The 10,387-nt window shown below is 29.3% G+C and overlaps 1 protein-coding gene across 5 annotated transcripts in view; it reads left to right on the forward strand.

The window, feature by feature from the left end:
- Window positions 1–6,302: 6,302 nt before the first annotated feature.
- LOC110411879 (SNARE-associated protein-like protein) overlaps window positions 6,303–10,387 on the forward strand; it is a 5,220-nt gene continuing 1,135 nt past the window's right edge. For 2 of the 5 annotated variants that reach the window (XM_021422232.2, XM_021422234.1), the window contains exons 1-3: window positions 6,306–6,788; window positions 6,888–7,052; window positions 9,388–9,441. In XM_021422232.2, coding sequence (XP_021277907.1) covers window positions 6,533–6,788; window positions 6,888–7,052; window positions 9,388–9,413 — 447 coding nt within the window. In that variant the 5' untranslated portion in view covers window positions 6,306–6,532 and the 3' untranslated portion in view covers window positions 9,414–9,441. The other 3 variants (XM_021422235.2, XM_089782882.1, XM_021422233.2) reach the window with 3 other exon arrangements.

The following is a 10,387-nucleotide window of genomic DNA, read 5'->3' on the forward strand; positions in this document are numbered from 1 at the left end:
ATATATTAATATAAATTTTGGTTATAGGGAATTAAATTCTTCATTAATACTGCAAAGAAAAACTTTATATCCAAAAGAACAATAATAGTACTAAACTAAAGCTTCATTGTTTGTTCTTTCCAATTTCCACACTAAACAATAAGAATAAAAAATAAAAAGATTTGGTAATTTTTGTCCACCTAATTGGAATGCCATCTGGTCATGTAGTAACCATATTTTATTTTAGCATTTTTTTTCCACTTGAAATTTAGATGCTAGCAATTAACATTAATTTAATTCCTTTGCTTTAAAGATGTAGTACCAAATATTATTATTTTACTAAAATACGTTCTAATATGTTCAATTAAGAAAAATTTTGAGAATTTAGGGCTCAAATGCAAGAAAGAAGGTTTTAAATATAAAAGTCTTATTGTCTTTTCATAAAAATATTTAACACTATTATCTTATGTGGAAACAGAAGTAAAACACAAAGCTTTTTACGGAAAAAAGAACCTCAAGGTGTTATGTCAAAAAATATCATATCACAAAGGGTTTATATGAAATTTACCTTAGAATATTTTAAATAATAATGTTCAATTAGACTTTTTTTTTTGTCAATTAAATCCATACAAAGAGGTTAATGAAGTTTTGTTTCAATGATAATAGGAAATCTTGAGATCTAAATAAATAGAGTCCCAATAAAGTTAGTCTTTGAAATTCCAAATTAATTATGGACAGGAAACGTTCTTAATATAAAATATTTAAAGATTTGGAGTTATTTTGTTCACTATGTTGATTATATACTACTCATTGGGAATGATATAGGTGTAATGCCATCAACCCTAATCATTTCACAATGAAGGACCTTGGTAAAGTGTTCCTATATAATCGGGATCAAATATTTTAAAGATAGAAAGAAAGGATTGTTGGGATTATCTCAAGAAAATTATATTCAAAACATAATTGACCAAGTTTAGCATGTATAATTAATTCCAAAGAAAAAGGTTTTTATCCTTTAGGCATTCATCTCCTTAAAAAAATGTCTTAAAATTCTCACGAGGAAAGAGAGAAGATGAAAAACTGTCCTTATGCATCATCAGTAGGAAGTTTTGTGTATGCCATGCTATATATTAGGTCAGATATCTGTTATGTAGTCGGCATTGTGAGTTGGTACCAATGAAATTCAAGCCTTGAACATTGAATAATAGTGAAACACATATTGAAATAAGTATTATTGTTTAGTGTTTGGTGGAGAAGATTAGTTTTAAGAAGCTATACATATTCAAGTTCTCAATTAGATGTGGATCATAGAAAATCAACATTTGGCTTTGTTTTCACTTTAGGTAAAGGAGCAATAACTTAGATAAGTTGCAAACAAAATACTACTACAAATTCCAACATTAAAAATAAAGTATGTCACGGCAATTGAAGTGAGAACGTAAGTTGTACAGATTCAAAAATTTGTACAAGAGTGTGGAGTTGGTCCATCTGTTAATTCTCCCATTACTCTTTATTGTAATAATATTGGAACAGTAGCTTATGTTGTGGAGCTAAGAGCTCACCAGAAAATGAAACACATAAAGTGCAATACCTCTTGATTTATAATTTACAAATAGAGAGGGTGTTATAGTAGGAAGATTGCTTCAACTAAAAATATGGTAGACCCATTGATTAAATCTTTATTCCAAAAGACGTTTGAAAAGCACTCAGAATCAATGGGTGTGAAATATATGTATTATTGGTTATAAGTGCAAGTGAGAGATAGACATATGTCCGTAAAAATCAATTTTATTATTTTATTTATTAGATAAATAAATTGATACATTAATTATTGTTTCTCATATAGTATATTTTAAATGAGTATTATATTCATTTATGACATATGATAACTCTATACAACATTTTCACAAGGTTAATTAACTTATTAAGTTTGCTAATAAGTCTTCAATATTATAATCTCTTATAATATTGACCTTAGTACTTAATTAATCATTTTAATTAAGTCTTTATTAGTTAATTAAACTAGTTTATGATTTAAGTCTAACTTAATAATCACATTCCCAATTTAACCCATAGTGCAACTTTATGTATGTGACTTATTATGTTCTTAACATGTTGGTAATAAAATTAAATTATTAATCTTTATTTATTAATTTAAATGAATATAATTCATATTCAATTAATCAATTCAATTCCATAGAGCAAAATCAACATCTAGTAATGTATTATGGCCACCTAATTATTAGAAAAGTCAAAGATTTTTTAACAACTTTTTAACGTACATTCTATTAGTGTAATTCATCCCCTTATTAAATATCTCAGAGATGATAAGAACTTGGTGCAGTGTCTTTTCTTATTAACCTCTATATTTGTTCCTACAATTAGATCATTAGCTTTCTAATGACTTACAAAACTCAATTTCATAATCTCCCAATCACCTTGATCAAGGATTTGATTAAACTAATATCAACTAAGAACTAATGAAATATTTCCCTTTAAATCACTTGAGGTGATGATTTCTATATTTAATGACTTATTTGCATTCATATGCTTCATACTATATTTAAAAATATCTTGATTTAACATTTTTGGTAAGACTCGTAGGGATGAAATCAAAGCATAGTATTTTCATAGAAGACAATCTAGTGTCTTAAATCTAAGTAGTAGTTACACGATTGACACTTGAGAAATATTATATAGACACTAGACTGAGATATCAAATGCATTTCACATGTCAAGTCATGTTTAGTGAGCTTGCTTTCCAATGATAAGCACCTACATACTAGTTCTAAGTATTTTTATTTTTCAACTTATGAAAGGGGTTGCTTACTTCATGAGTCAGGAACATAGTGCATGTTAATCTTTGAGCATTATTGATGCTTCGTCTCAATAATACAATGATCAGAAACTTTTAAGAACAATGCTTTGATGCATAAAGATCTCATAATTGTATCACAATACAATTTCTTTGCAAGGCATGTGTAATTTCTTGAGTTTTATCTACATAAGTATAAATAGTAATTAAATTACAAACTTATGGATAAAGAACTATCTCAATGTTGTTATAATAACAAAATATCATACATGAATATCTAAATTTGTGATTCCTATACAAGCACAGATTAACATATATGACTCATATCAACATAGATAACTTTCTTTGCAAGCTATCTTTTAACTCTCTTTGGGTTCAGTTTTTATGAACCTTAATTAAACACTTTTTGTAAAGCATATTTTTTAACAGTTTCCTTTAATATTTTATTATTCTCTAATCTCATAACTTAATTTTTATATTGGAATGATACAATGTAAATCATACCTAAGTTAAAGACTACTGTTTTTCCTAGAAAGAAGTTCATTATCATATCAGAAATCATTATCATAGTCTTTAAGATCATCGAAATCTATATACTCAGTCTCATATCGTTTACCATCTCCTCCAATATTGTCAATTGCATCATCAATATCACTTTCATTTAAATCTTCCATGGCATCATTTTTTTTAGCTTATCTTTTTTTACTCAATTAATTTCCTTATAATGTCTCCAATCTCCTCGTCATCACTTTCACTAAGACACTCAACATAAACTAACAAAACATCTCCTGATTCCATATCATTCCGGGGCATTCCATTACTATCTTCCTTATCATTGATATTCACTTTATTCCTAATGTTGTCAACAAAGGTAGATCTAACAAACCATTATTATCTTCCTTATCACTGTTATTCGCTTTATCCCTAATGTTATCAATGATGGTAGACCTAACAAACCATTATCAACATTTTTGCCCTCTGTTTGGTTATCTTAAATAGTGTCTTCACCCTTTGCTTTCTTATACTTCATGAGTAAAGGAGTTTCATTTAACAAATCAGACGCATTAATCATATGGTCTAAATATAGATCTATAGTACCCTTTATGAATAAAAATCTTAGATAAATCTAAAACACTTAGATTATCATTTATCAACATCAAACTATGGAAAACTCCATTCGAGGGATTTTAAGGTAAATGAAAGGCACACCCACATATCCTAATTCTTTCACAAAATATTCTATTTCAAGAAATGATAGCCTATCAATATCTACTTGAAAATTATCTCACTTGCCATTCACATATGAAGTTTTCATATTGTGTACAAATTAAAATTATAAAGTCTTATGTGGCATAAAAATTAAGTTCATGGTTTATCTGGTACAAAATAAAAATTCAAGAGCTTATAATAATAATATTAGTACTTTTTATTTCTTAAATAGATAGAATTTTTGACGTATTACTTTGGTTTATAAGAGAAAAAACAAAAACAATACCACCAATTTTCTAAATGAGATTTCATATTCATGAATATGTTATACAAAGTTTTTTATTGATAATGATGAAACTATTTATCTATTAATCAAGATATATATTCTAAAATTAACACACATACACACATATATATTCTTAACAAGAAAGATTTCAACATTACTGCTAAAAATTTTTTATAAAAACTTTTGAAATAATTTTTATTTTTATTATCAAAATTCAATAAGGATTCAACAATAAATCCTTTCTTCTTTTTCTAAATCTCAATTTTGATTTTTCGCTTTACAACCCTAAACGTATTATTAAAACAACTCCAAGTAAACTTAAAACACTAAAAAGCTAATTCTATACAATCAAATTCTAATCATGAATGTGCATAAACAACAAAATAAAGGTGTTTATTGGTGAATACTGAAGTCATCAATCTAATAAAATTAGTGAACTTTCAAATACAGTAAAGAATTATGTTTCCAACATCTCATTTAGTGTGATACAATCTATCATAGATAAATTGTGTTTCTAATATATCATTTAGAGCTTGTTTGGCTTAGCTTTTTTTTTTTTTAACTTAAAAGCTATTATGAGTTAAGCTGAAGTTATTTGGTAAATTTTTTTTTATAAGTTATAATTTTGGTTAAAATTATCATAAAGGATTTTTTTAAGAGAGTAATTTTGTAATTATTTTTAACAGATGAGGATAGTTTTGAAACAAAAATAAAAATTTTTCTGTATTTTTGAAAAAAGAGAAGAAAAAGGTTCTCATAGGAGCTTTTCCTAAAGCTCTTTTTCAAAAAATTTTATTCTTTAAAAAAAAGCTGTTTTTTTTAAAGAGCTTTTTAAAATTTATATTTGACTTGATTTTTACTTTTAAGAGATAAATAAGCTAAAAAAAAATCAGGCTAAACAAGCACTAGTGTGATAATAATCATTCATAAATATCTTAATTTCAAATAGAACATGAATCATGAGAATAATTATAATCATAACTATGAATGATTGACAACATATTTAGATTTAAAATTTTGATTCAACTATAAATGTATGCATTTCTTATCAAACTTCTTTTCCTGCTAAACAACAGAATGTGGAAGTATTGTATATTAGTAATTTTAAGTCATTTTGTTTGGTTAAATTTTAAGTTATTTATATTTTAATTAATTATTCAAATCATGATAAAATTAAATAAAATCTAAAAAGTCCCTTAAAATAGTTCAAAAGAACACTTTGATCCCTCTTGTTTCAAAATGATATTTTTGATCTTGTTTCAATACCACATAAATATTTTAAGACACAAATTACTTCTTAAAAGAAATAGGCTCATGTTCCTTATGAATGCAATAGTTTGTTTCACTTTAATATTTAATAAAATTTCATATTTGACAAAGAAGAAACAAACTTAAAACTTTTGATGTATAATAATCTAAGTCAAAATCCTTTTATATCACCCTAAACCCTAATTTCAAAGAACTTTTTGGACAAGAATTTTTCAACAAGATTAGTAATCACAAGCAAGAAATTATCCATAATTGAACAAAAGATCTCCTTTTAATACATTCTCTTTAATGAAAAAAATGTTCTCAAATTGTTTGAGAAATAAAGTAGTTTGATGACAGTAGACTTTACTTCAAAAAATAAGTTTATGGTTTTTGAGGCAAATATAGTTCCAAGTTTCCAAATTTTAAAATTTAAATTTTTTAGAGTTTTTTTTAATTAAGGTTTTGAGGGAATGATGAGTTATTTTTTTTAAAAAGAGAATATATTTAAATTAAAAAAATAATATAAGAAGTATTTATATTTTAAATTATTTAGTCAGTACTAGGTCTAATTTTTTTTTGTAGTTAACTAACAGTATTAACTGTTAAAGGATAAAAACATAATTTTAAAATAATAGAGATTAAAATGTCATTTTAAACTATTTTAAAGAAATTGTTTAGATTTTACCTGATAAAATCTATATCAAATGTTTTTATTCCAACTGGCTCGGAATAACCATTATCAAGAAGAGGAGCTCAATAATTACTATTCTGATACCTCCCGGACTGGCTATTTCGAGAACCAAATGCCAAAATAAATGAGGGGATGGAATATCAAGAATACCCAATCGTTTTTAAATATTTTCCTTTTTAGTACAAATTGAATTGTAACGGAAATTTCACCCCAACTTCACCCAATTGCCTTTGCCGAAAGAAGCTTCCTGCCTTTCATATTTTGCAACGACTCCGTAGTTCTTTGCAACAAGGCCCAGCAAATGGAAAACAAGGGTTCAAATGATGACGACAACGCCACCATCAGCGACGTTTCCGTCGAAGTAAATCCTGCTAATTCTTCCCCAACCCCAGACTCTCAAACTAACAATGATCCCGGCGATAGTGACAGCACCGAAGCTTTAGCCAAAGCTTTATCCTCGATGCTTACCTCTCTCATCAAAGACTTCGATTCCAAAGCCCACGACACTCTCTCCAGCCAAGACCTCCTTAGTTCCTCAATTGATCGTCTTACTCGAGGTTGATTTCCTCTTTTCTTTATTTTATTTTATTTGTTGTGCGGTTGAAGTTGAATATTAATATAAGATAAAAATTGTTTCTAATGTTGTGGGTCGGCAGAGCTTGATCAATTACTGGAAGATGCTCCGTTGCCCTTCATAATGCAACATGCTGCCAAGTTTTCTAATGTTAGAAAGAGAGTTTTCTCATTGAATTTGCTTTTGAAATCCATACAGCGGCGGCTTGATAATGTAGACCGGATGCTATCAATGGGCTTGCAGCATGGTAACTAACGTTTTTCTTCATACTCTCTTCTATTGTTTATGTAAAATCCTGTATGCTTTTGGAATAGTATGATCAGTTCCATTTTTGAGTAATAATTTTATTTAGTGAGACAGGGAAATTGCCGCATGGTTGAGGGTTTTAAAATGAGCATTTTTTAGGTCCTTACATCTCAGAAATTCCAATTTCCATGTTTTCTTTTTATGATTCTTGAGCTCCATTACCAGTTTTAAGCTCTTTTCTTACTGGATATTGTTATCAAACTGGGAGATTTTGAACCTAAGCAGAAGCTATTTGTATCATTAGGTTCTTACATAAGCTTATATGGAATTAGTGTAATATGTAGAACAGCCGGCTCAGTACCTATAAATTGTCATTTAGCTATTTAGGTGAGGGAAAGTTGGCAGCTGCTTTTGTATGGAATGGGTTAAGAATTGATAAATACTATTCTAGGCTTTAAAGAGAATGTATTAGAGCTAGTAGTAAACCTCAAACTGTGCAGAGAAATACGGAATAACAAGAGGAATAATGCTGAAAGAAGATTTCCTTTGGAATCAGAATCAGAATCAGACTTAAGGTTGATTGTATCACACAATCACATGAACCATGCCGTACTGCTAGATATTCTCTTGTAATATTTCTATATCCAGATATTGAAAGTTGACATTGACATATACATATAGACTCCTAGCATTCCTAGTTCAGTAAGAAGTACCACTTCTAGTCAAATAATTACTTTTAAAAAATAATTAAGTTGAATTAGGAACATAACAGACTTGACTTAGAAAGCACCTAAATTATGAATAAAAACTTAACAAAGTAAAGAAAGCCCCAAAACAAGACTCTCAAACTCAAAATCTAAACCAGAAGATTGTAAAAATATTTGACACCTAAAAAATTCACAAAACAAAAATACAGGTCCATTTTTCAACTTTTAACTTAAAGAAACAAGAATTTAAGATTCAAAAGCAACTGATGAATCCTACTCAAGCTCAAAATTAAGCTTCTAATCATTGGACATGAGCTAAATTAAACTTGGGATGTTAGACCAGCCTTAGTACATAAACACCTTTAGATGCTATTTTGGGCATGCTCCATCATCTCTCACAGCTTGGAGAAACTGACCCCATGGAGTTAAAGGCATGCATTCTATCTTAAAGCTTTATATTAAGTCGCTACAACTCCTCTTGTCTGATCGAAGTGCATTTGGAGTACCAAAATGACATCACTATAGCAAAGTTCTTGTCTTGCATAAAATGTCTCTTGAATCATCTCCGTGTAGCTCTTGAAAAGTTTGCTCACACAACTTTAGAATAATTATCCATCATGTATGGCATTAGGACCTGCTGTGTTAACTGTTGTATCCCGCAAATCTCTCATTACATACATAAAGAACGATCGTTCTGTGCTGACTTTGCAGCTTATTGAAGCCTGTACTTGACCTTGCAATATAGTCAACAACATACCTCTCCACCTAAATACATTTGGCTGCTTTATTACACTCACCTGATTTATGCTTGTATGTGAATGAGATCTGTTCAGAATGAACTCCAGGCAGCATGTTTTGGGCTGAGTTTCTTTTCTGGTTTAAGAGATTAAAGTGCTTCATGGTCTGAATAGGTGAATATACCTTAAAATCCCAAATACGACAATAGTATCGCTAATGGTGAAGGGCTCAGGCTAAAGCATCAAATTCCAGATTATTGGTCAAGTTTTACTATTTTGCATCGACAACTTCTCTTAAAAAGGGTCAGTCTTCCTTCGTGGCTAGGAACAGCTGCTATCCATACATGGTTATTATCACATTCCACCAGAAAGAGCTTTTCAAATCCAGCAGCACTACTACTGGTGCTTTGGCTCCTGGCTGTCTTGATCTGTTTAAAAGCCTTTCTGCTTCTCTGGTCCAAAAGAATGACTTTACCTTTAAGCATTGTGTGATGGGACTCATTATAGCACTGAAGCTGCAAATACGTCTAGGTTTAAAAGAAGCTGATCCATGGAAACTACAAACGACTCCCATGAACTGAGGTGCAGGGCATTCAATTATATCTTTAACTCTTTTGGGATCTAGCTTTAAACCTTCAGCTTGCCTAGGGCTAGCTATACACCTTAGACTAATGCCCCTAGAAGGGGATAGTTTTATGATTATTATTGTTAACATTATTAGGTGTTGTTGCTGTTACTGGTTTTTTTTTATTTGTTAAAACTATAAACAGCTTCGGCAACTTGTTATTTGTTAGAGATGTATGTCCAAACTGAATGATAGATGCATATTTTAGAGATATTTCATGATTTGTCTTATTGTGCTCATAACTGACAAAGTGAGATGCAATCACAGAGAAGACTGCCACAGAAGATTCCTGACAACATCAAACTTGGCTGTGTATTTTTGGTAAGTTTTAATCCCTTCATGACTGAAACATTTTAAATGAAAACAATCCCTTTGGTTGAGGCAAGTGGAAATCTCTGTGATAGTTGACAAAGGTTTACACTCCCTAAGGATTGACTTTGCATAAAAAAAGAAAAGATTCTAGTATGTTTTTATTTTATTTCTTCAGTTATCTAGAAAGCTATACTTTTTCTTCTTTTTCTTTTCCTTTGTATCAAATTCATATTATAACTTTAAATGGGGAACCAAGGTGCATCGGAAGTAAATAAAGGACCACTAAAAGGTATTGTTAACTATTTAAATCATTTATGAGGGAATATTGAACCAAAATATCTAGTATTTTACACTCCAATTTTTGTCATTCTACTGAAGTGAAATAAATGAAATTATGGAATAAACAAACTTTTATCTGTATTGTTAAACCTCCTTCAGCCTTCAATTAGCAAGCAATTTAATAGCTACTCTTGGTGTAACTAAGTAAACTCCTAATGAGGAGATAATTAGAGACCTTAATAATGCAGAATAAGAATGTTGTGGGAAATGTTTGACTGATTTAGGTTGCTGTAGGCAATCATGCTGTATTTGGCATATTAGATTAGCAGTTTTCAAACTTGTACTAATTTGTTCTTATGTAGACTGACAAATCAGTTAAACTGTCCTGTGTTTTGCAGTTTTCTGAATGAATAAACTAAAGTAGGATGGGCTTATCAGGTGTATGGCTTTGTTTAACAGATTCTTAGCAATCAAAGATTCAAAATATTGGCTGACTTAACCATTTAAAGGTACCCTATTTTAAGATTTACATAATATAGTCTAAACACTCAAACTTTGAAAGTTTTGGCCAATAAGCCATAGGTTATGTCAAGGTTACTTTTATACTATATAAGCTACAACAGAAAATGCATCATTTATTCAAAGAAGAAACCAAAAATAATAATAATAATAATAA

The sequence above is a fragment of the Theobroma umbraticum genome, unplaced genomic scaffold (genome assembly GCF_002168275.2).
Source record: "Theobroma umbraticum cultivar Fairchild unplaced genomic scaffold, ASM216827v3 scaffold_95.0, whole genome shotgun sequence".
NCBI lineage: Eukaryota > Viridiplantae > Streptophyta > Magnoliopsida > Malvales > Malvaceae > Theobroma > Theobroma umbraticum.